The sequence below is a fragment of the Miniopterus natalensis genome, chromosome 14 (genome assembly GCF_054644295.1).
Source record: "Miniopterus natalensis isolate mMinNat1 chromosome 14, mMinNat1.hap1, whole genome shotgun sequence".
In the NCBI taxonomy this organism is placed as follows: Eukaryota; Metazoa; Chordata; class Mammalia; order Chiroptera; family Miniopteridae; genus Miniopterus; species Miniopterus natalensis.
In genome coordinates this window covers 24,247,827-24,275,604 of record NC_142094.1, presented here as the reverse complement: position 1 = coordinate 24,275,604, position 27,778 = coordinate 24,247,827, and the positions used below count along the sequence as shown (strand labels likewise).

The following is a 27,778-nucleotide window of genomic DNA, read 5'->3' as shown; positions in this document are numbered from 1 at the left end:
ATTTATATATTTAATCTTCACAAGATCCTTTCAAAGTATTCAGAGTGAGTGTTATTATCCCTATAGCTCAGAAGGAAAAACCAAGGCTCACAGATTTTTAACTTTAACAAAGTCATCCAGCTAATCAACAGAGCCAAGATTCAAGGAAGGTCTCTCTACTGCCAAAAGCCACATTGACCCTTATAAAGTCCAGATAAAACATAATGTGAACTCTTGAGAAGTATAAATAGTAAATAAAAGTCCAAAAGACTTGAACAGTACAAAAGAAAGACAACTTTTAAATTCCCATAGAAAATTATGAGCAATAGTGGTAATAAAGCCAAACTGCCTTTTCAAGTTCCTTAAATTAATTAAATATTGAAATATCACATCCTTTGAAATATTGAAATATCTCCATCCTTTCTCTTCCCTTTGATTTGGACCTATTTTGCCCAGAAGAGAGCATGTATTTCCTTAAGGAGCTAGATAGATGCCTTTGAAACTGCCAAGTCGGGAACGCCTGATGTCTTCAAGTACATATTAATCCCATGTTGACTGGCAGTACTTACGCCACTGAGAGTAGCTCAGGGAGTCGTGTTTGCTCTAGTTGGTGATCTCAGTCCATGTCCCTTATAAATGGTTGATCATAATCGCATCTCTGGGGGGAGTCTCAGTGGAAAGAGGATAATTTAATAAAGATAAGAAAGTATAAGGTGATCAGAAAATGTTTAGGTAAGATCATCAAAGGAGAGTAACATCTCATTTACCTGACATTTAAGAGAAAATATACCTCAATGGGGATGAAAAATTGTTATTTGGAAAATATCATTGCAAGGCCACTAAAGAAAGCATTGTGAAAGCAGAGAAATTCTTTGGTACTGTACAATAAACAACAAATACAAAATGTTGCAGGAACTTGTATAAAAGCGTCAGGGGGGAAAAGTCCAAAATGAGCAGAAGTTTGCATGAAATCATAAGACTGTAAAAGAGGAGGAGATGCAGGCCTTTGTCTATTATATTCAAAACAAGGGCAAGAAATAAAGGTGTCCACCGCTTTTGAAAGAAGAAAATGTGCCCAAAAGAAGAAACCTATATTGTTAAAGTTGATGCCCTCCCCCAAGAATACATCTATAATAGATTATTATATAGTAGTATGTGTCTGCACATGCACACGAGAGAGAGAGAGAGGACTACAGAATTCTTCCTAGGGAAGGAATTTTCTATATTGAGGAAATACCTTAAGGGGTAATTTAAGGTAGATAGTGATATCTGAGAGTACAAATTAGCAGAAACCTGGTTCATGGTGGAGGGGTGGAAACTCTTACTGTATTCAAATGACAGGAATTTAGAGATGTTGTGTGGGACAACAAAGGAGAGTGGGTAGGGAGGAAAAAGGTGGAACAACAATGAGAAAATGTAGCTAAAGGATTTTGAAAATTTCTAATATACAAACTGAAGCAACTTAGATTGTATTGCTATACAACAGAATTCCTTCCCTTCCACCTTCCCAAGCTTCTATAGCGTTTGCCATATACATAAACATGGCTTGTCTGGGAGTATTGGAGTCAGAGAGAGAGAGAGAGAGAGAGAGAGAGAGAGAGAGAGAGAGAGAGAGAGAGAGAGAGAGAGTGTGTGTGTGTGTGTGAGAGAGAGAGAGAGAGGCAGAGAGAGAGAGAGACAGAGACAGAGAGACAGAGACAGAGAGACAGAGAATGAATATCAAGGGGGAAAAGACCGGCTTCCAGTTATGGATTAACACACTGTAGAACAGGGACAGGAACACCATCCAAAACTAAAGGAATTCAGTGGAGGCAAAAACTTGGAGCCAAAGGTGACCCTGACAATAGGAGCCCCAGAAAATTTACAGAATCTTGGAGAGAACGTTATCCTTGACCGGATATGGAGTGAGAGTTCAAGCCAATTATATCTGGGTCTTAAGGGCAAGGAGATCCCAGCAGACAGGTGGTTTACAACCATAGGTAAGTGGACTGTGAGTAATTGAAAAATGAAGGTCAATAAAAAGGGGGAAAAAATGAAAGCAAGCAATGGTCACTTAGAGTTCTTCCGAGTTGTTAAGAGTAAGTCCTGCCATGCCAACCTCATTCCCTTCACAACTGGAGTTACTACCCTGATAAATCTGCATGGCCACAAATAATACATCTTGATTTCAGGAAGGCCTTTTAGAAAGTGCCTGAGAATAAAATAAACAAACATGGCTTACACAGTAGCCCAATGAAGTGAGTTTGAAACTCATTTTAACAACTTCACTCAATATGTGTTACTATTTTACTGTTATCTGAAAGGAAGATATGACACTGTTTTCCATATCATTAAACAATTTTTCATAAATAACTTGGTTAAAGAAATCTGCAAATGACACCAGGTTAGGGGGGAAGATGAAATCAAAAGGCAAAATGATCTGGATGGCCTGTAACAAGAAAGCTGGAATTAACAGTATAGAATTCAATAAATATAAATGTAACATCTACCTCTACATATAGAAAGAAAACTAATGTCAGAGGAGAAAGACTTGGATTAAGAGTAGTTTGAGATCAGAAACTTGGAGGTTTTAATTGCTCACAAAACCAGTAAGAACCAACAGCATAACAAGGCTATCATAATATGTAATGCTAGACATTAAGTCCAGGAGGTAATTATCTGAGTATATTAGGCAACGTTCACATCAGAGAGTTTATTTTTATTTCAAAATGTTTTGATTTCAACATTTTATGGAAGCTACCTAATAATCTAGAATATGCATAGAAAAAAATTAGATGATTTTGGAGATTTCTATTTCTTGTATTTGCAAATTAGTAATTCAGTTCAATTCTTCTGCTGATTAAATCTGATAGGATTTGATGATATGTAAAATAGTTCATCCTTAAAACATCAAAGAGCTAATAAAACAGTGAGGAATTTCCTGAGACGAGTTCCAAAAGAGATCGTGTTGAGCACACAAAGACAAGACACCAGGAGCAAAAACCAGCATGATGATAACACAAGCAGACACCCTGGGAGTCCAGACACTGAAGTTTTCAAACTTCGACCATAAAACAATTCTGCTTACCTTGTTCGAGTACATAAAAGTCAAGATTGAAAATTTTAGCAGGGAACTAAAAAATCATATAAGATATGGAAATTCTAGAGTGTTCAGAGTAGTCTGAAACTACTTGTTATACGAGGAATGTTAAAGGATCAAGAAATTTTTCAGCCATAGGTAAGTCCTAAATCATCAGTTATTTGAAAAAATGGCTCTTCCTATTGCCTTGATCCTGTGTTGCTCCAGAAGCATAACTAGAAGTAGGTATGAAACAGCTAGGACACGGGTATAAGCTCAGTTTAAGAAAAATGTCTCCAACAATTAGAATTGTCCAAAATCAGGTTCACTGCCTCACAGAACTGAGATTGCTGTCATATTATTGATCACATATATTGTTAGACAATTATGTAGGAGAGAGTCTATCTACTTCAACAAGATAGTAGACTCTAAGGCACTGAGATTTCTCCACTATTATTTTTTATTCCGAGTAGAAATTTAATTGAACCATAAGTATTATTAGAAATATCCTAAAGCACTATTTCCCAACGTATGGCCTGAGAGAGTTTCAGGATTACTATATTGCAGAAATGTTCTAGGGTCGAGAAATTTGGAAAACTCTGGGTTAAGGAAAGTTAAACAAGTTTCTTTCCTTCATTATCTCTTACTGACTCTAACATGCTAATGTGCATTAAAAACATTCAAAGGGGATTTGTGTTTGCAGCACTAACCAAAAAATATATATTTTTATGTTGCATATTTATAAGACAAGTCCTGAAGAATACTTTGGGGGGAAATGGTGGGATAAATAATTCTAATCTCAATGTTCTCAAAAAAAAATCAGTTTGTCTTCATTCTATGGGAAATCTCAAGAGAACTGAGTTGGTAATAACAATGCACACATAAATTTTTCATATGGATGAAATAATTAAAACTATCACAATTTACCACAAAAGGCCTTCCCTTTTTCACAATGAGGTACATTGTCTTACTATAAATACTTATAAGTGGCTTCAATGATTTAGCACAAGTTCAGGCTTCGACGATGTACCAACAAATGTCCTCCTAACATATCTAAATTCCTTTACGACCTGTTATAGGCCCATGAACTTGCCTAAGCACTTCTAAAAGCTATTTATAGTTAAAGCTGTTCTAACACTTGCAGTACTTCTAAGCACTTCTAGAAGCTATTTATAGTTAAAACTGTTCTAACTCTCGGAGTACTAAGTCCCCAACGTTGGTTTTTTTCCTATTGCCTTGAGCAAGTTTCTTAAACTCAATATACCTCTGTTTTTTTCCTCTATAAAATAGGAATCACAGGGGCTTCCAGTCAAAATAGCAGAGTTGGTAAATATTATGCTCGCCTCCTCCCACAATCACATCAAAATTACAACTAAATAACAGAACCACCATCATTGAGAACCATCTGAAGGCTAGCTAAACAGGAGTCTTGTAACCAAGGATATAAAGAAGGAGCTACAGTGAGACTGGGAGGAGGGGAGGAAACATGGAACAGGCAGATCCCACTCCCACTGTATGGCAATTAAAAATTGGGAGGGTATCTCGGCTGCAGAAGTCCCCCTGAGAAGCAAGGGATCCAAGACCAACACCTGGCTCCCTAGCCCAGGGCATCAGTGCTGGGAAGAGGGGTCCCCATGACACCTGGCTATAGGAACCTGCAGGGATTGCATCTGAGTGACACAAAGCCCTACTGGAGACCCAGCGGCTCCTCTGGAGGGGCCTGCACATGGACTCCCTCGCTCACAGACTCACTCACCCTGGGCTCCAGTGCAGGCGCAGCAGCTCAAAAGGCGCCAGGGACATGCAGGAGGGAAACGAAATGACTAGCTTCAGGCTGAAGGCCGGATGGGCGGGCTCAGGGCAACTCTTGACAGGGAGGCAGCTTTCTTCCTCTGTTGCTTACCTGCTCCTTCCAGCAGTAGGCTCAAGCGGGCACCAAATCGGAGCTCTCCATTAACCTGGCTAATGCTGTTCACTCTGGCAATTCCCTGAGACCCTGCCCCACCCACTCACACTCCCAGCCTGAGCCATTTCCAGTGGCTTTTCCACACAAGTGGCCTCCCTCGCCTCACACTGCGGACTTTCCTAATCTCTCCCAAAGGTTCACAAACCCCAAACAAGCAGGGACTAACCTCAGTGTGCCCTGTGGCATCAAGCCTGGCACGCTTACTTCTTACTTACAGCATTTATTAGTGACTATATTCACATATGGAAAAAAAACAAAAAACCGACTCTGAGAAATGTTTAGGGATTTTTTTAAGCTATTCAATAAACCAATAACCAAGTAACAAGAAACACTGTTCGATTATCTCACCTATAAATCCACTAGGAGACAGCTCCTGGTGGTAAGAACTAATCCCTTTCCTCAAAAGCTACTTAAACAACAAAACAAGGTACCAAACTGCTTTTTTGCAGTACTAAAACTATCAAAAGAAAGGAATATGGCCCTGGCCCAGTGTGGCTCCTTGGTTGGAGTGTCGGCAGCACACTGAAGGTTCACTGGTTTGATTCCTGGTCAAGGGTACGCGTACCTGGGCTGCAGGTTCAATCCCCAGCCCGACGCGTGTGCAGGAGGCAACCCATCAATGTGTCTCTCACGTTGATGTTTCCCCCCTTCCTCCGCCCCCTCTCTATCTTTCTCTCCCCCTTCCCCCCTCCCTCCCTTCCACTCTCTCTAAAAATCAATGGAAATATCAGGTGAGGATTAACAGAAAAAAAAGGAATATGAAAGTATAAAGGGGAGATCACTCTAGTTAGGGTTAAAATAAGCATTAGTGAGTAATATAAAGATGCAAAGAAAGGTTTAGCTTAACCTTTAGAGAAAATGATTTTGACAAAAAGGTCAATCAGACAAAACCACCATCTGTTTAATGGAGTAGTGATATTACAGTCACCAGGCCCCTTTATGAAAATGCAGATGTATTTATAGACAGGAGAGTAAGGGTCCTACTTAAAGCAGAAGCTCCAAAAGGTTCTTTGCAACCTTTTCATTTGGACACTATTAATGAATGACTTGGTCAAACTAAATTAATTAAGAAAGTTAAAAAAGGCTTTAATAAAATTCTTTCTACTAAACCTTTGTTAATGGATTTGTCTAGCAAAATAAAGCAAGCAGATATCTTACTGCCTTTCTAGTCACTGAGTTAAAATGTATTATTAAATCCATTTATACATTTTCATAATGGATTCCACAAACTACCTGTAAACATGCACCATTTATCTTGGATCAAGAGGAGGTGGCAAAATAATATTCACTTACAAGCTAGGATAAACTTCCAAATGTCTTAAGTTTTAAAATTTCTCATTCTCAAATTATTGATATTTACACATGTATTATTCATTTTACCTCTATAAGTATTATGTATATTTATTCATATAGCGCATAATAATTTAAGTGGTCCAAAACCTAGAACTTTCTCCTAGCCATTTCCTGATATGTAAGCCATCTTCTGTTGTTCAGTCTCCATTGGCTTAATTCTTTTGTCTTTGTTCTTTTGAAATATGCATTCGTTTCACAACCCAATCTAGTCAGCTTCTGGTGGGTGACATTAAGAAACAAGGGTGAGGCCAGAATGCACTAAGATTGATGCCAGGTTCAGAGAATGGAATTAGAAGTGAGAACAATGCCAAGGTAAACTAAGCCATCTTTTACTTACAGCTGACACGTGCTGCAGCAGACACATGACATCGATCATGTCTGCCAGGATTAGGAGTCTGGTAACTGCAGCCAGCAAGGCACGGGCGGCTTGAACCACAGCCTCCCTTTTGGGGAGATAACAGGGGTCATCTGCAAATCTCTCAGCTGATACTTTCAGAGCTTCACCTGAAAAACACAACCCCAGATAAGTCAGACTTGAAATTTCAGCGATGCCTGTTTCAGCATCCAACCTCATTCCAAGCGCATTCCATGACTAAGCATAATGTTAAAACACTGTCCGTTGACACTAGAACATTGCCTCTTAATAAACAATGCAGTTTCAAATTGTCATTTGTTTTTGATAAATGTTCTGTCATTTAAGAAGCATGATACCATTTTCCTGCAAGAAAATTGTGCTCACTTGACTAGCAGCATCTAGTAAAATTGTTGTCAACTTCTGCATTTGCTGAATCTCATTTCTGTGAAAGGTTTCATTACTAAGACCTCAATTGAATACAATCTTGTGTGTAAGGTAAATCTACACTGAGTTACTTTCCAATTCAATGGATGTTAGAAAGCAGCTCGCCTTCTTAAGATAATAAGACAGCAACTCTCTGATAAAAGTTTAACATCGGCAGTTTTATCCTAAACTGTCAATATAATAAACTATAACCCAAACTTAGACACAAAAATAATATTTCATAGTTCATCACTATTAAAGGAATCTTGCCACTATTATTAAGGGTTTTTTCACTTAAAATACACTTTATTATAAAAGTAACATGTAATCATTCTTTTTGGGGGGCATAGTGGGAGCTGAATGAATTTTCTTGATTAACAAATGGGGTATCCAAGGCCACTTCATTGAGTGTGGGTAGGGGAAGGGAGGGACCAGGACTACCTGCCACTCACACTATTTACAGATGCAAGCAAGGGGGTGTGGAGGGTAGAGCTCCCTGCTCCCTCCTTCCACTAGAGAAGGGCAGAGGCTAGAAGAGAGAGAGATGGGAGGATGGAAAGGGGGAGAGATTTTTTGGCTGGTGGGGCCCCCCTTCCATTCCCTGGGGTTTGGGGGAAGGGGAATCATTAAAGTGCTTTCAGAAAATGAGGAAATGGTCCCAGGCCATGGAGTTCCTTCATTTTTAGAAGTTCACAATCCAGCCCTGGCCGGTGTGGCTCAGTTGGTTGGAGCATCGTCCCACACACCAAAAGGTGGCAGGTTTGATTTACAGGTCAAGGCACATACCCAGGTTGTGGGCTGGATTCCCAGTTGGGGCACATGCAGGAGAAAACTGATCCATCTTTTTCTCTCTCTCTCTCATTCTCTCTCTACCCCCCTTCCATCCTTCCTTCTCTCTATTTATTTCTCTCTCTGAAATCAATAAAAATGTATTTTTTTAACTCATAATTCAGAAGGGTATAAAAATGAAAAGAAAATTCCTTCTTCACCCCCTCCAGTAACATAATTGTTAAAGAACTACCACATCCACTGTTTTTTAAGTTTTTCAATTTAAATTTATTTGTATTATAAAAGCAGTATGTACTCATTGGTTTTAAATTATTCCCTGTACTAAAAGTATAAAATGAACATTTTTAAGCCCCATACTAATCCTCAAAAATACCCATTAAGTTCTTGAATATCTATCCAGAAATTTTTCATGTTTTGTGCGTTTGCATTTATGTGTATAGATGTATAGTTACATGTATATATGTTTATTTGTTTTACATGTGTATATTTTATGAATATATTTACATATTCATATACACTAATATATATAACATATTTTAGAGAGATTTTATGTCATAAGAAAATATATATATTTTGTTATAAATGGGCCATATAGAAGATATAGATATAGACCCTTTTCATAAATGGTATCATACTATGAAAGCTTTCTACAATTTGCTCTTTTCACTTATCAAATTATTTCCTTTTCACATTAAAATACAGGAGGCTCTATAGTACAGTAATCAACAGTGGGGTTCTGAAGCCATTCTGCTTCAGTGTCTCTGTCCTACTATCTTGGACAAGTCACTTAACCTCTGTAAATGGAGCTAATAATAATACCTACAATTTTTATGAACATTAAGTAAGAGCAATGCTTAGAACTTAGTGAAGACTGATTAGCTGGTATTGTCCTTTTTAATGCTTGACTAAAGTTACATTTTATTGATATACTTATTTTACCATATTGAACACAAACATCATTTCCAACTTTTTTCTGTTTAAACAATGCTACAAAGGACCCCCTTAACATATACCTTTGCATGCATGAGCAAATTTAGCTGTAGGATAAATTCATAAAAGTAGAATTGCTGAGTCAAGAGGCAAATAAATTTTAAGTTTATATATATATGTTTTAAGTTTATATACATTACTTATATATAAATTTTAAGTATATGTGTGTGTGTATATATGTATACACACATAGGCAGAAAATTCTCCAACATACAGCCATCTTGCCAACAATATATGAAAGAGCCTATTTTATCCACTTTACTCCATGAATATTTGTTTTCATTTATTCATGAACTTCAGCATGAAGAAAATGGAATACATTATTTTTATTAAATATAACAAAGAATCGTGTTTCTTATAATGGAGGAAACCTGTGAAGAGGGCCTGAGACTATCTCAGCATGTTAATATATCACATTCAGCTCTCTTAAGCAACACCAAGTAAGGGACTCAGACTCTTAAATCAGATACTTCTGATATCAAATTCTAATCTACCACCTTCTAGTTTTGAGACTTGGACATTAATTACTTTCAGTATCCTTATCTATAGAAAAGAGATAAAATATGACTTATCTCAAACATTTCATAATATATATTTAGCACAATATGTGAACATGGAAAGCATACAACAAGTATTAGCTGTTATTTTCTCAGGAAATTTCTAGTATAGATGGCAAAATTTTAAAACCAGTAAATGGTGATTTTCATGTGTTCTTCTGGAAGTCACAATTGCAGCTAGGAGCTGTGAAAAATTAAAGTGACCTCCAAAATTTAGAGAGCAGATGAATCCCCACAAAAAGATTATCTTTTCTTGTCATGATTCTGAACTGAACAGTTATGATAGCCTTTGTAGAATACTGTCTTTGACTTCAGATACTAAAACTAAATATATATCAAAAAAGAATTATGTGTTCTTGACTAAAAGTTGAAATGTTCAACAACCAGCAGAAGAGCCATACTCAGAAAAAGATTATTTAAACATTGAACAATCACAGTCTTTGTCTCCATTAGGTAATATGAAGAGCCAAACAAGTAGCACTGTTGGGAAAAAAGTCTTTGAAAATACCACAAGAACAAGTTTCAGAAAGCTTCCTTCTACTGGATTCATTCTGTTCTTTTCCTATTAAATATGCTTTTTTTTTTTTTAAATCCTCACTTGAGGATATTTTTTTCCTTTGCTTGTCAGAGGAGGGAAGGGGAGAGGCGGGGAGAGATGTGAGAGAGAGACATCCATTGGTTGCCTCCAGCATACACCCTGACCGGGGCTGGGGATCTAGTTTGCAACTGATGTGGCCAAAACTGAACCGTGGACCCATCAGTCCCCAGGCCTATGCTCTAACCACTGAGAAAACTGGCTAGGACTATGCTCTTTTCAACCTTCAAAAAGTCAGTTATGCAATGCTTTTCTTGCATATAGTACTAAGATATATATTTTACAAAGATTTATATAGGTACATCTTCATGAAAACTTCTGAATTTGATATATAAAAGCTTTACGTGATCACATGAATAAACTCTAGGAGTAAAAAAAGAAAGGAAAAATTGGGGGCCAAATAGACATGTTAAAAATATTCTTTGCTTTATAAAAGATACCTATGTGGTTCTTTTTTTGTATCAGCAAAACATCCAGAGGAGGAAGGGGAACAACTAAAATGAACAGGAGCAAGAACTAAAAATCCAATTTCCTTCAACTTTTATAATTAACATTATATTTATTATTCAATTAAGATTCTTAGTATATGCCTCTGGCCACCCTTCTGTGTGTGCTTTAATATACCATACACATGTAACATGCACCAGTGCATTTTAATTGATTCAATATATAATAACGTGCTCTGGTATAATGGGATCCCAGGCTAAGACTGGGCACCAGGGGTTTGATTTTATTTGTTTTTAATTGGGAAACAGCTATTTTGAATCTGAAAGCTCCTAAAAGATAGGAGCTTGAATTTAACTTTGGAGCCAATTGATTATTTTTTGCAAGGTAGAAGGGAGGAGAGTGTCAACTAGGTCCTAAATAAAAGGGAGGGAGGGAGGGAGGGAGGGAAAGAAAAACCCTTCTTTAAATGTTTGAGACAAACTGATTGCATGGAACAAAAATAATTTTTATAATAAAGAAAAACTTTCTCATGGTAGAGGGAAGAGCCGAAAAGCTTAGCAGCTGCTATGTAGACTCAGGCTTGCGAGCTATAAGGACATCAGCTGGACCTAGGAACTCAGAATGTAGCTGCAAATGGTTGTCATTGTCAACTACTGGCCGTGGGGGTTTTTTCCCTTCTCATTATCTTCAAACTCACAGTAAATTCTTATTAAAAGTTGTAATTTGGGTCCTGCCAAGGCAGAGTAACAAAGACTAGATTTTTTTCCTATCTGAAATAACCAAAAAATAGATAAAATATATTTTTCAAAATGGTTGTGAAGGCCTTAGGCATCATACAGTAAAGAACAGTAATCCCTGAGAAATGAGAAAAAACAGGAGGAACCCTTTGATAGCCCTAGCTTACTGTCTTCACAGACTTTCCAGACCACAGACAGGAAGGAGAAATTAAAATAGAGCCTGGTAAACTCTTTGAGCTGAAGAGACAAAGCTGAAAATCCAGGGACACTGTAGCAACTAAAGTACATAGGACAGAATGGGAAAGAAGAAAACCACACAAGAGAACTCAAGTCTGCAGAGGCTCCCCATTGAGTATTCAGCTTACTATTGATCAACACACACATGAAAGAAACTACCCAGGGCAAGGGAAAGAACCATACAAAAAGATTTGAGGTAACAGTACTTGGTACTCATACAGGGCTGGGTATAGGCTTGTTCTTACCATGACTCATGGGACATTGGATAGAGTATATAGTAGGGTCTTGCCTCAATAGCGGGAAATAGTTAGCCCCAGACCGAGCATGGTCCCAGTCCCCCCTAACAGTGCTTTTCAGAGGGAGCAGAATTCCCACCTTCAAGGGCAGCAGCATTCATACATCAGAGAATTGCTGTGGTCAGGTACTGAGACAGCATACTGAGTTAACTAAAGTGGAAAGGCAGGAAACCTAACCCTGAGCCCTTCACCATTGAAAACAATAAAAATGAGTTGGGGAATATTTTGTTAGGACTAATTCTATACAATTATAAGTTTTTCTAAAATATAAAATTTGATGGGGCTAGTTTCTAACATCATAGTTGGGATAGAGTAGAAGCTCTTTTAAGAGACCTTCTCTTAACCATCTCTCTAGATTAATCAACTCTTTTTATTCCCTCCCAGCAATTTATTAATGATCCCACTTTCCTGCTTAAATAAGGATTATCTCATATACCTTGGAGCCCTCTGCTCCCACTAATTGAAGTATACCAAGAGTCTATTAGTTTGTTCTCCAACCTTTTCATGTGAGTTGTAATTATAATTATTTAATTTTATTAAATATATAAACTTATAAGAGTGTCAAAAGATGTTATTTCCTTAAAAATTAATTTGAGTGCTGAAAGGAATTAAAGACAACAACAAAAATTGAATGATATCCCATGTTCATAGAGGAGAAGACAATGTTGTTAAGATGGTAATACTCCCCTAGTCTACAGGGGACACTGGATAGAGTTCCAAGTTCAATCCTTATCAAAATCTTGCTAGGCCGTGGCCAATATGGCTCAGTTGGTTGCACCACTGTCCCATGAACTAAAAGGTGGCAGGTTCAAATTTCAGTCAGGGCACATACCCTAATTGCAGGTTCAATCCCATTGGATGGGTGCAGGAGGCAACCAACAGATGTTTCTCTCTCATGTCAATGTTTTTCTCTCTATCTCCCTCCCTCCTCCTCCCTCTCTCTGTCTCTAAAATGATTTTCTATCAAAAATGTAATTTAAATTTTAAAAACTTTAAAAACATATCAACAGGTGAAGATTAAAAAAAACTTTGCTGGCTCTTTTGAAGAAATAGACAAGCTGAACCTAAAATTCATGTGGAAATGCAAATTACTTGGGATAGCCAAAAGAATGTTGAAGAAAAAACAAATCACAAAGTTGTAGAAATCATACTTCTCAATTTCAAAAATTACTAGAAAGGTATAGTAATCAATAGAAATGATATCCCAGAAATAAGCCCTTATATTTATGGTCAGATCTTACAACTCAATAATGAAAAGACAAATAACCCAATTGTTTACATGAAAAAGAATCAAAATAGACATTTCTCCAAAGAAGAAATGTAAATAGCCAATAAGTACATAAAATGATTTTCTACCAAAAATGTAATTTAAATTCTTAAAGCTTAAAAGTACAAAGGTTTTAGTAAGACCCTTTGTAGAGGTTATTTTTTGATTGTTTAAAGATGTCACATTTTTTAGTAGTCAAAAGCAAGGGACTAAAAACTTACCTGCATTGGAAAAGAGAATGAATGTGTACATATGTGTGTCGGATACTGTCACTATAATAACTTATTTATTGTGAATAATTATTATAAATGATGTAGTAATAAAAGTACTATTTACACTGCCACTAACTTCTCTCCATGAGGGGAATATCAAAATCAATAAAAGGAGGCAGGGGAAGAATTTTGAAAACTCTTGCTTACAACACAGCTGCAAAACTCTAAGCAAAATGTACCTCCCTCAGAAATCCCTGGAAACCCTATAAAGCTCATTATATAGCTCAAACAAAAAAAATGAGCTATAAAAATTAGTTCTCTTTTGCACAAAAATTAACAGCAATTTTAACTGTCTTTTATTTTACTTACCTACCAATGCAAATTTAGTCTGAGAAACTTAAGATTCTTAACAGATAACAGGTAAAATGGTTTGGGAACTCTTGGATTCTCAGTTCTTTTATCTAAGACAAAGCCGGCAAACTACAGAAAACAGGCCAAATCCAGCCTGCCCTGTTTATGTACAACCAACAAGCTAAGAACAGCCTTTACATTTTCAAGTGCTTGGGGGGAGAAAATCAAAAGAATATATTATGACATGAAAATTACATGAAATTCAAATTTCAGTGTACATAAATAAAATTTTCTTAGAATACAGCCATTTTTTTGTTTACTATCATGAATTTCTTTGGCTGCTTTTCCACCTCAGCAACAGAGTTCAATAGTTGCAACATACAACACATGACCCACAGCACCTGAAATATCTACTATCTGGCCCTTCATAGAAAATGTTTGCAAATTCTTTACCAGAGATAAATAAACTTATACATTTATGATCTCTTTTTTAAAAAATCAAGCACTCCACACACAAAAAAAAAAAACGCAAAGTTCATACAGCTAAGAAGTGTCTCCATTTTTATATACATGACTGTGGCTCTAAAGAGCATTTACCATTAAATCTTTAGTTGGTTTTCATGTCTTAAGCTAAATGCATGGACCTTGCCTGAAAATCCCAGTCAGACAACATATAAAGATTGGTTTATCCCTTAAAAGTATAAAATTTGGCGAGGCATTCTTTGGCTACAATATTTATATATCTAATAGTTTTAGCATCTCCGGAATTTTTTATATTTCCCTGAAGAAAGTTCTGCCAGCTCCAAATAATGCTCCCAGTGTAATACCAAAAGTTAATGAGCCCAGCCGGCATGGCTCAGTGGTTGAACGTTGACCTATGAACCAGGAGGTCACGGTTCGATTCCCGGTCGGGGCACATGAGCAGGTTGTGGGCTCATCCCTAGCAGGGGGCGAGCAGGAGGCAGCCAATCAATGACTCTTGTCATTGATGTTTCTATCTCTCTCTCCCTCTCCTTCCCTCTCTCTGAAATCAATAAACATATAAAAAGAAGTTAATGAATTTTCTTCTCACATCCAAAGCCTGATAATGAACTGTATGCAGGGGCAACAGCAGCTCACCTAGTTTGTTCACTAACTTACTATGAAATCCTGAGCAAGTCACATAATTTTTTGATATCAATCTCCTTATTATACAAACACAAAGATTATAGAAACACAATAAAGAAAACAAGTAGAAGCCTTGAGTCCCCAGAGAAACGTACTAGATAAGTGTGGAGTTCTTAAAAGGCAAATATGTTCTCACTACCATATTAATATTTTGTTGGGGGACATCTGTAATACTGTCAACAATTAAAATATATGTATTTAAAATAAAAAATATATATAGTATCTTTTTATGTGAAGATTTATCATATCAAAATCAAAGCTATTCCCATGAAACTCCCAATTTCTCAACTGTGGAGCTTCAGCAAATGTTCCTGTCTCAGTGCATCATGAACCCCTTGCTATCAGCTGCACAATTTTAGGTGTTCAACTGTCCACAGCCAGTGGCCTATCAATACTGACTCTCAATTCCAAATGCCTCCCTGCAGGAATGGTTGAGACTAATATTTACTGAACTGGGTAAATGCTATAAGCTAAGGAAGAAAGAAGAGGTCAAAGTATTGGGGGAGGGGGGGGAAGTAGCAAAAAAAACTGTTGGTATGTAGAGGGGAAAGGGTGAAGTGAGTAGGGAAAAGAAGTTTTTTATTTCTTCTTTTGGATTATCACTCTAGGTTGTAATATTTGGTGAGAAAGATAAAACAGCAAATCTCATTGAGAGCCTCTGGCATCAAAAGGCAAGAAGTAAATATCAACTCGTATAATTGCTTGCCCAGAGAAAAGGGTAAGAATAAATATTCAAGAATATAATCTAGCAATTCAAAGATTCATTTGATGTTATAGATCCATGCACATTTAAGTAGAATCATTTCTAATTTCATAGTTTCTTACAGTGTTTTTTTTCCAGTTTTTGTTAGTAGTTAGACCACAACTGACCAAATCCATGAACTGATTTAGAATAATGGTTGCTATTTTCATACAGTACTATTTTTAAGTATAGTATGCATTAAAATTTTCTTTCTCTGGTCGTATTTTAATCCCATTTTCTTTAGTCCTAATTCATTTTTCACTGCCAGAAACTTCTCTTGCTCCGTGATACTGAATTTTCACTGATTTGGGGACACTTGTGAGCCTCTTTTTTTTTCATATAACCATGATTATAATGTGAGCATGATTTTAATATATCATGTGTGTGTGAAAGAGATAAAAGCAGTTTTGCTGTAAAGAACATGCTCTTCAACTAATTTCACTAACTCTTTTCTCACTATAATGATCCCTCAGGCACTCAGATGCATTATCTCCCACAATCCTTTGTAACTAAACCTCTTAGATTTATATTTCATTAAACCTCTTAGATTTATATTTCATAATTTTTTATTATGTGGGAAATTTAATTCATTTACCTAGGTTTATACATATTTATTAGTATGACATCACTGATATTTTGAAGTCAAGCCAGCCTCTTTTCATACTTCTTTTGTTAGAAATAAGTTAATAAGCTCCAATTGTGGAGCAACACCTTGGGTGACTATCATTTTACAATTCTCTTAAAATATTACTATTAATTAACTCAAAGAGTCTCTATTCCAAAGTGTCTCACATTGGTGTGAGAGAAGTAGTAGTCTGAATGTTAAGAGTATTAGCTGTATTTTAGTAATGGCATTTGAAAATATGAAAAAGAAAATTACCATCTGAATCAAACTATGTAGTTATCACTTACACAATGGATTGAAGGAGAAATATATCCAAAAAAGGAAGGAATTTTCTTCTCACATCCAAGAACATGATTGTGATGAACTATATTGCTAGTGTCAAACGATCAGTCATCTTAAGAAACAGAATGGATCCCAGGCTGCAGACAGTGGCTAACCTCAACTGCATATTGATTTAAAGTATTAGCATATCTAAGAAAAGTAACTGTCAATCAAAAAGGGATTGGATAAACCAGAGGAAAAAATAAAATTACAATAATTGGTTATATCCACCCAAACACTTTCCAACAAAGTAAGAGCTTTATATAATAAATTTTAAATATTATAACACCATTGGTAAGATTATCTCTATAGAAGTAGATTAATCTGATGATTTTTAACCTTACACCATTAGACATTCAATTTATCCAGCTTCCTTTATATTCTTTCCATGTTCACTACCAACCTTCTGATTGTTATTTATGTTCCTAACATTGATCTGTCTACAATGAGAAAACATACTGGTTGTGTGGGAGTATTCTGTCCTGTATAATAACTTTATTTTTCATTATAAATTAAAAATCACTTCTGATTTTACATCGGTAGCTTCATGATCTTAGTTAACCTGAATATTCTCTTAAGAGAGAAATCTTGTCTTGCCATATGTATCAGACACAAATCATAGTTGTAAATAACAGAATCCACTCTAATTTAAAGGGAAAGGAGTTTCCATGAGGCCCTAAAAAGCCAGGTTTGAATGTGACTCAGGCAGAAACAACATCAGCCAAGAAAAACTTTTAATTACACCAGAGTTGTATTTTAATGGAAACCCACTATTGCCACCACCCATCCCTCAACACCTATGACACTAAGAGCAAGACTGGAGAACCTCTGCCAGGACTGCTCCAAGGGAATGAAATGCTTCTGCCAAGAAGAGCCTGTTTCTCCAAGTGTGGCCACTCTCATGTTGATGACTTCATTCCTCCAAGTCTCACCAGCATGTATCTTTGCAGCAGAGCCTGGGCCACCATTCCCACCTGCAAAAGAGCCTGGGAAATGTAATTTTTCTTTTTCCAACCACTTCTGTACTGGAGGGTACCCTGGAAAGGAGCTGGAATAGGTCAGGTGAACCAATCCCTAGTATCTATCAAAACTATTATAGTGATTAAAACACTTAAAGAATTGTGTAATACTTGACATATTTCTCTCCCCTTCTTCCAACTCCATCACTCACAAAATTAAGGTATTAATATATATCCTATTTCCTCACAGAGACTGTTATAAAGATTATTCCATTGATATATGTCAAAGTGTTTTTAAAAGCATGAAACTATATGATTATAAAGCATCATTATTATAAAAAATTACTAATTATTAAGAGCTCACTATGTGTCATTTATAGAACTAACAAATTTAGATTTAATACAACAGTTATACTAGAGGAGACAGAAGGTCTTTATTACACAATATTGATTCCTCTCATTATTTGTTATGTGTAATTATTTACATTCCCAGATACTTTATCTATTTACTGAGGTCAAATGACTCTCAAGCTCAATGCTTAAAATTAAACCAGAAATGTAAAAGTAAAGAACTGTTTATTTTTTATAGAAACCTGCCCAGAAAATGGCCTTCACTAGTTTCAAGCCTTTTAATAATTAAACCTGGCCAGCTAAATTATATTCATAGCAGCACTCAATTGCTTAAGAACTTAAAGTTGTTCCCTAATCCTTAAAATATCAAATGCAATCTTTTCTTTTTCAAGACAGGACCATCTCTGAATCAGCAATTCCTAAATGATTTAGCTTCACTTAATTCATTTTCTGTTCCAGGTTAACTATTTACCACATTCTCATTAACCCTATAAATTTACCTCTGCTCAGACCATTCCCTATACTGGGAGGTCCATCGGGTCCATCAGCTCTTTCAAGACGGCACCCTGGGCACTCTTATTTAACCAGGTCTTTCCCCAGACCTGACTGCAATGGGAATAAAGAAGCACATGAGAGGAATAAAACCATAACGAGATTATTAAGGGAAGTCGACAGCGGTTGAGAGCCTTCTGGAAGATGGAGAGCTGATGGAAGGGTGTTGACAGATAAAAACGAGAAGAGAGAGCTGCAGTCTAGAATATGCCATGAGTCTGCAGAGGAAGTTGGAGTCATTGTGCCCATTGGAATCTAAAGAGGCTCATGCTTGGAGATATGATACAGGGCAGAAATGAGCAGTGGTTTGAAAACCAGGGTGATTAATTGAATTCCTGTCCATGAAATGCCGTGTGCCCTGCCCCTTTCTCTCTTCTTGTTTGCAAAGCAGCAGGCAGCTCAAGAGTTACCCCCCAAATCATAAACAAGGGTGCTTTTTATCCAAAGAAACTGAGGAAATCATCTGGAGAGAACTGCAGCATCTACTGTGTTACTGGATCCTGAGTAAATCCCTCCTTCTTCTGACATACAGAGACATTCACAGCTGTTTCATGGCAAAAAAAAAAAAAAGAGGGATAATGCCCGGAAGAGAAATATGGGGGATTAAGGACGTAGAAGGTAAAAGGTGGAATGCAGAAGTTAAGGCAGAGGGAATGGAATGGGTGCTGTTATGCTCAGCACACACAAAGGAGGGCCAGGATAGTGACTAAAGGAGATGGAATATAAAACGGGGTTAACTGTATAACCACAAATAATGTCAAAATCAAACATTAAAAGAATTAAAGGGTAGAAATAAAAAGACAGATGAAAATTTTTTCATATTTAATAAAAGGGAGTACGTGGATATCTTAAGTTGATAAGAAAAGGAAAGGAGCTATAAGCATAAAACGAAGTTGTGGCGTAACCACAAGAAGATCTAAAATCAAAAAAGGCTTCCTCCTGGGCATGGACTGGAAGTAAATGAGACTTTCTCTGGGGTGTGGGACTGAAGGCAGCAAGGAACAGGAAAGGAGAGTGTTGCCTTTCCTCATAAACTCTTCCACATTGTTTGATTTTCTATGATGTGCATATTTTTCTCTAAAAGTTTTATAGATCTGAATCAAAGTTCACTTCTCCTGAAACAATTGTGAGGCCCGTCTCATCATTCTGACCATTCCGCCACTCAGTTAGTGTGCTCTCTTAATAATTTCATGTTTAAAGGCACTATAACATTTGAACTTGTTCATCTCCTATAATTATTCTCATTTAATTTCCTAAAATTAAGTTCTATTACTTTAAGTTCTATGAAGTCAGGGATCAGAGCTTTTATTTTTTAAAGAAATACTAAATATTTGATACAGAGTACAAGGTATATTTAGTTTGTCTAACATATTAAATAGCTAGAAAACAAAACGCAAAACAACTGCCAGTAGAATTTTTTATCTAATATTTAATTCTCTTTAGTCCATAATCTAACACTCTCTCTTCGTTTCACATGCCAATGTTCTATTCTTTTCTGTTTTTAACAAATGTTTTTGAAATGATTTTTAAGAGTTCTGAGATATTCCAGGGAATATCTATCCAGTCCTATCACTTTGCACAAGACAGGGAGAATGCACCTGTTTTCCATCCCATAGTCTGATCCCAAGAGGGTGAAGAAAAGACAGAAACTATGGAATGTTGTCTTTTTCGAGTACCCCAGCCCTTATCAGCTGCGCTTCCCCAGGAAAGCCTTATACTTGCTTCCTTTTCTGTCCAGATTACCTACTTACAAACTCGGGTAAGAAACAAAGCAATCTTATCTCTGGCTCTGAGAATTCTTTTTTCGCTGGGCTTTTTCCCTTCCCTTGAATGCCAATGAATTGATTCTATCCCAATTCATCACCTACTCACCAACTCCTAACAACTTCATGATAATCACATTGATCCAAAAGGTCTTAGAGAATATCATGACTTTTAATCATAATGTTCTCCTTGGAACACACAGGCCAGAAGGCTCTTTCAGGAGAAATCAAAATTATTGATAGTTGTCTAGCACTTAGGTAACTTAAAAACAAGCATTCATACAGGTATGCAAAAGGTTGCCATTTCTGTGTAATGAGTTTCATGCTTAACTGCACAAGACAGACACATAAGTAATAAAATATTACATGGAAAAATCATTAGAGTTTGGTGACTTACACCCTTTAAGACTCATTAAGTGTTTGGTGGTCTTCAAACAAATCCACTATAGCACACAGCAGACTTTGCAGTCAAATTTATGAAAGACTCTCCCAAACATTCAAAGCTACATTATGCTTGGACGTTATGCCTTCAGGGGATGTAAAGGGAAGAGTGGCACTAGCCAATGGCTAACTGATCCTGGGACACAAAAGGTTGTCTCCCTTGCCTCAAGGGAAGACAATTCTGTAGAATCAGGCAGAGATAGACTTTAGATCAGCAATATCCAATAGAAAACTAATGTGAGCCACATATACAATTTAAAACATTTTGGCAGCCATTTTTTAAAGTATTAAGAAACATTTTTAAAAGCAAATAGTAAAAAAATTAAACATTAAAAATGTAAAAATAGATAAAATGAGTTTTTAAATTGCATTTTGTTTTACCAATAACATTCAAAATACACAATTTCAATAAGCAATCAATATAAAAATTACTGAAATATTTTACATTTTTCTGTGATGTCTTTGAAATCCATTATGTATTTTACTCTTACAAAGCATCCCAATTTGGATGCTAAATTTTTATCAAAAATACTTTATATATTTAGGTTTCACAAAATGTACAGTCAAAAAAGTAGATTCACAAACCTATATTTTAAATTTTTCTAACAAATAAATCAAGTACCAGTTTTTAAAGTTTAAATTATAATGAAATAAAATTTTAAAATCGGATCCTCAGTCACACTACCCACATTTCAAGTGATGAGTAGCCACACATGGCTCCTGTTAGCCATATTGTACAGTGCGGCTTAAGCTCAGCTTTGCTCAGTTTCTTCCCTACCCTACCCTGCTTCCTTCACCGCCCCCACCATAGGTTTCACTTAAGAGGACTCTTTCAGTAAATCACTTGCACAACAACTCCCATCTCAGGCTGATCTTCTAGGGACCCCAACCTATGTATATAGACAAGAATCTATTCCCATCTTGAAGAATTTGCAATACAATTTAGCAATTTAATCACAGTGACTGAGGAACCCTGCTTAAAATGTTTAATCCAGAGGTCTATGGATATGTGTAACTGCTTTTTCTCACGGAAGAGATCTTAATACAGAAGAGATCTTACTATCTCCAGGAACATTAGTTTTCCAAGGAGCATAGTTTGAGACTGTATTAGAGTATTATTATCAAGCAATTCCAAAGATACTTGGAGAGAGAAGACTAGCATATATTAAACAACAGCAAAACAAAAGGAAATACATTTGTACAATTGTCAAACAGCCAACAAATATTCCTTTAGTATAGCATCATGAAAGGCAGTCCAGCTCTGCCAACTGGCTGGGTGATGCTAGACGAGTCATTTCTTTCTTTCTAAATTTAAGTCTCCTCAGCTACACAATGGAGATCACAATAATAGCTACTTCACAAGGTTATGGTGAGGATTGATGTCTGTGTCCACTACTGAGAATGCTTTTTATGCATTACCTCATTAAGATACATATGTACCAATATTATCATACTTGTCATCATTAATATTAGAAAGGCACTGTGAAGATGTAACCTTTTTAACTTCCATCAATTAATGTCAGATAAATCTTCTTAACTCATAGATCTAGGCCTGTCACTGACTCAAAAATTTCCTTTCATGACCCAGCACCCTTATCTTGCAATTCAGGGACCTCCAAAGTCTATTCCAAGTCTATCATTATAAGTTGAAGTCCCACTTTTCTCTTCACACGGCCTACGCAATGAGCAGGCTTTGAGGAGTTCCAATATTAGATGCCCATTTTTAAAGGGGTAACCAAGAGAGATGTGAGAAGACATGGTCAAAGTCACAGAGAAAACAGGGAATGTGTGGTGCTCCATTATTCCAGGACATGGAGTTTTTTAGAAAGAAGAAAATCACCAACTGTGTCAGATGTGCTGAGAGTTCAAGTTAGATGATGCTAGAGATGTAAAAGCTTATAAAGTGCTTGTGAAAGATATTAAATTCAGTTTATACATGATAAGAGTAAAGTAACACCTAAGTAGCCACATGGAACCACCTAGTAAATGATTAAAGCAGTGGTGCTGACCACGGTATCACTTCTCACCGGGGAAGAAGGAATGTGTCCAGCATCAGACATTCCCAAGAATGACCATTATTCGTGGCAGTGAATTGAACATTATTCTTAAGGTGTTAATGTAGAAAAATGATTGGAAAGCCCTCAGTTATGCAGTGGAACTTTAAATGATAACTAAAAGTTGTCCACAAAGTAGTTATAATTAAAGTCCTGAGAATGAAAAGCTCCCAGGGAAAGGAGAGAAGATGGCAGAGACTAAAACTAAGGCTTAAGAAAAATGATAGGAGACAGGGGGAAGAAGCAGCCGACGAAGAAAGAGAAGGCATGTGTGGAAAAGTAACAAGACAATTTAGTGTACAATGCCCTCAAAGAGAAGCGGTTAAAGGTTCAAGGTGAACAAACAAATGCCAAGTGCAGCAGAGGATTTAGAGAGAACGGAAATTATGCAAAAGTAATTGAGTTAAAAAATAAATAGGCCAAAGCAGAATAAGAGATAAGGTAAAACAGAATTAGGAGTTTAAAAAAGAGAGTAGACTGAAAGGAAATAGGATTTTTTTATTAAATATTTGCCAATCATCAGGCAGGGATGAGCTAATCTACGTAAAGAAAGAACCAGTAAAAAGGAATCTGAATGAACAGCCTAGAGAAAGAAAAGATAATTGTAGAATAAAAGTCTCTCAAGAAAGGAGAAGAGATGAGCTCAGTCCAGATAATGACTGGAAAGATTCGTTTTAAAGGAAGACCACTTCCTTTGAAACTGAAGGCAGAGATGAGAAGACTCAAGAACAGAAATTCTAAAGATTCTTATCCTGACCCTGAGAAACAGCCAACATCTTAATGCACTCTAGAATGTGCAACAAAACAGTATGTTCAGATCTACCTTCTGTGGGCATAAACTTTAGATCACTTGTCAGCCTTATACCTACTTAGTTATCTTTGCACACATTTATGAAATGGCTACAGCCTGGTGCCAGCTCTATAGCCGGGAGGAGAGCAAAGCCATGGCTAATATATGAACTGCACCTTTGATTTCAGACTCTCTACCAGCTGAGATCCAAGGCAGCACTTTAGTTTCTAGGACTCATCTCCTACAAATCAACCTGTTAACATTCATTAAATCTTTGCTCCTGTCCTTGAGTTATACATCAAAGTAAATGGTATGTGGCTCACAGAATTTCTCATACTTTCAAAATTGACATTACTGTCATTTCTCAAATCATCCTGTCTGTCTGTCATAGGTCCAGCATATCAAGTGACTGAAATTGAGATGACTGCCCACACAACACTACAAGACGGGCGACACTGAAGAGTTACTGGGATTATCACAGGCACTGTAAGAAAAGCCTGCTGCAGATTTTTCAAGTGAACACTAAGGGATGCGAGTTGAGTGTTCTCCAGCAATTAGTAGTTTACAAGCAATGTAGCTAATTAGCTCATCAGTCTTCACTGGAAGTGTTTTCACAAACATTCTGCCAGCTACAAGGTGCCATGCATGCATGTTAAAATGTGTTCAAACAAGAGTTCACCATCCCCTTTCAAATGAAGAATGAACTACATCTCCTGAGCATGCTGTACCTGGTTGAAAAGATTATTGTATTTGTGACTTGATGCTTATCTAAGAACACTCTTGAGATATAATAACAGTTAAATACATGCACCATTAATAGAGCAATGGATGGAAATAATAAGGCAGCGGCCGTTGCCTTTGAAACCCTCAATAGGCTGTCATTAGTGGTAAATACCAAACAGTTTATCTAAGTCCTAACTGCAATGTTGTTGAGCAGAGTAGACAGAACTGACCTGTTTCTTAGGGGTAGTTAACTAAAAATAAACTGCTATGTTCTTTTATAAATAAATGTTCAATACACCTGAGTTTCAAAAAGTAAGATCTTTCAATATAGGTGGCCGAAATTGGATACCAGTAAACTTTTTAAATCTCTATTCTCCCTAGGACACAATTTATTTTCTTGTAGCAAATAAAAATGCATTGAATAATCAGGGAGGCAATAGGCAACATTTTAAAGGTTCAATACTGAAAATTCTATAATGGCATTTCTTGTTTAAGTAAGTAGCCAGGTATACTGATAGGAAGATTAATTATACTTCCAAGTTACCATTTTCCAGGAATAATCGCTTCTAGAAGTAATCGTTTTCTCTGACTAATATGGATGACAGTAAGCCATGATTCCCAATTCCTGAGGGGGCAGGAAGGGAGATTTGTAAACCTAGGGTCTTGCAAATCATGAAGATGAAAAACGATAAAAATGCAGAAAGAGGGATAAATTTTAAAAATACCCTGAATACATGTATTATGCACATGAGGAATGTGTACATTTTTTTAAATACAAACATTTCTTTCTCACCAGGGAAGGAGACAGTTCTCTAGCCACTAACTGCATCATCTACCCTGCTAGAAATACAAGGCATGCAAAGTGAGGCAAGCTGTCAGTTGCTGCTGGGCTAAGCTTTATAGACATGCAGGTGGGAGGCTCCTGCATGAGAAGACTAGATAGCATAGCATTTCTTTTAGTACAAAATACTACAACCCCCCCCTTTGGGAAGGAGAGTTGTAGTTAGAGGGCCCCTGATGGATTCAAAAGCTCCTCATTAATTTTCCCAAGCCTCCAAGGGGCTCACAGTAGCGTTGGTGGAGGCCCACAATTAAAAACAGATGGAAAACGCCCTGGCCAGTGTGGCTCAATTGGTTGGATGTCATCACATGCACCAAAAGGTCGCCAGTTCCATTCCCGGTCAGGGCACATGTCCTGATTGTGGGCTTAATCCCCAGGAGGGGACATGCAGGAGGCAGCCAGTCGATGTTTCTCTCTCACATCAATGATTTTTTCTCTCTCTCCCTTCCTCTCTCTCTCAAATCAATAAAAATATATTGTTAAAAAGATGGAGAAGTATTTTAGCAGTGGCAGGATTCCAACAAATTTGCAAGTCCTGTCCCACTTGACATACATGAACATGAAGCCTATAGTACATGTTTCCAATCGCTGGCTCTGGTAGGCAGAACTCCCAAGACTATTGGTGTTAGACTGCACCTTCCAGATACAGATAATTCATACCAATGTATATGGGGGCTTGATTAGTGCTGTCCCCACATGTGTAGGCCTCCTGGCTTGTCTGGGCAGTATACAAGAGAGTTAAGCCTAAATCTTTCTCTGAACACTCTTGAAATCTCAAATTAATTAATTATCACTTTATACATTAAAGAACCCATACTTATATATTTATTTCATTTTACTAGGAATCTAAAGATGTGTACTCATTAAGTTAAAGCAGTTAATGTTTGGTAGGAGAAAAATATTATTTTTAAATGTTCCAAGGCAAAAGAATCTAATACCCTTTAAGAATTAAAAGCAAGTCTGTTTACTTGTATACTGCCTGTCTTCCCACTAAAATATCAGTCGACTCCATTATGGAAAGCTTTGTCTGTCTAGTTCACTTCTGGGAGCCTAGTGCAGAGAACAGAGGGTGGCCCAGAACAGAGCGTGGCCCAGAACAGAGTGTGATCCATAAAATGGTTTCAATAAATACTTGCAATTTTTTAAAAGAAAAGTGAAAGAAATGCAAGTCCCTGAGAAAAGACAGACTAGGCACAGACCACATCTTTCTATAAATTATATACATACTTATCTGTACTCATATGAGAGAGATTCTTCTTTCCCTACTTAATAGCAAAACAAAGAAAGAAGTTTAGAAACACCATTTTGTTGCTCCTTCATCTGTCTACTCAGCCTTTCTTACATACTATCATCAAGACATTTATCAGACGTTATTATAGCTGTTTACATGTGCTTTTCTTGGTAGACTGAGCACCTAGAGTGGGTCTCATTTCTTTCTTTATTCCCAGGGCTCAAAATAATACCAAATATAGATACCAAATATTAAACCAAAATCAATATTAGGCACTTAATAAATGTTTGCAAATGAATAGAGAAAAAGGCATGAAGAAAGTCTCCACATGGTTTCTTTTGTAATTCTCTTTGCTCCCTCACAATAACACCTCAGTGAAATACTGGCCAATCACTTCCTTTTCACAGTCCTTCTCACTCATAAGCAGCCCATATTTCATTTGAGATTAGAACAAACTCTGAACCAAAGTTATTTCCTATTTCACATAATTCTTGTCCTATTTCCTTTGTATCAAGGCATTGACGAAAACACAAAAGAATGTCTTTTTTCGGTTGTAATTCAAATCTATAATTTCATCTAAATTTTCTTTTTGACTGGCTGAGGGCAAAAGCTAAGGCCTGGATAATGGAGAACCTACCCTCTGTGTGGATCTCACAGTACTACCAAAAAGTCACATTCAAAGTAAACTTCAACCAGGTTTCCTCTACAGCTTTGAATGTGACTGACAAATCTTTACAGCTTCACTAAACCCAGATCATTAGTTATCGTTTTCCCAAACAGCAAAGCTAAATATTTTTGTTTACTATTTGTCCCTAGAACTTATTATGAAAGACAACTCATGATGTCAATGAAAACCTCAGAGTGGAGTAATCTCAGCCACAATAGACCAGGTATCACTATATATATATGTACATATATATCTTTCTACGTATTAGGAAAAAGTGGCATCTTTAATTTTTTGATGTCACTTTAATTATGTTTTTATTTACCCTAAAGCTCTTTAAAGTATTTTTAACAAAAACAACACATGCTCATTATAAAAACTTTTTCCATCAGTACAAATGTGTATATAAAGATCACATTCCCTGCTTCACAAGTTGCATTCCCTAGAGGCGCACATCCTTCCAGTTTTCTGTGACTATACCCCTCGCATTTTCCATGCATATAAAACATGCATCTATACTCCATTTCTTTTTTTCATACATTTTTTTCATAGTCTACATACCATCTGCTGTTTTTCTCTCAATAGCATATCTCAGACAGCTTTTGACGTCAGCACACAGATCTACCTTATTCTTTTTAACAGATATACAATGTGCCAATTTTATGTACTTAATGTATAATTAACCAATCACCTATTGATGAACATTAGATTGTTTCAAGTGTTTCGACATTATAAACATTGTTGGCAATAAACGTCCCAGTACATATACCCTGTCATTAAGGTGTAGACAGATTTAAAATTAAAATATTCAAAAGGACCATTTATAATATAAAAAATGAATTACACTGGTTTTGAATCAGATTTGTTACTATTAAAATGTCAGTTCAGCACAAAATTGATCTAAAAATCCAATTTAATCCCAATCAAAATCCCAACAGTCTT

General features: G+C 36.6%; 1 protein-coding gene across 1 annotated transcript in view; it reads right to left on the bottom strand.

Annotated features, from left to right (window-relative positions):
* The window catches only part of LOC107526073 (catenin alpha-3), a 285,926-nt gene that overhangs the window by 222,842 nt on the left and 35,306 nt on the right, over positions 1-27,778 (bottom strand). The window contains exon 4 of the mRNA XM_016198423.2: positions 6,694-6,860. Coding sequence (XP_016053909.2) covers positions 6,694-6,860 — 167 coding nt within the window. The remainder of the gene's footprint in view (positions 1-6,693; positions 6,861-27,778) is intronic.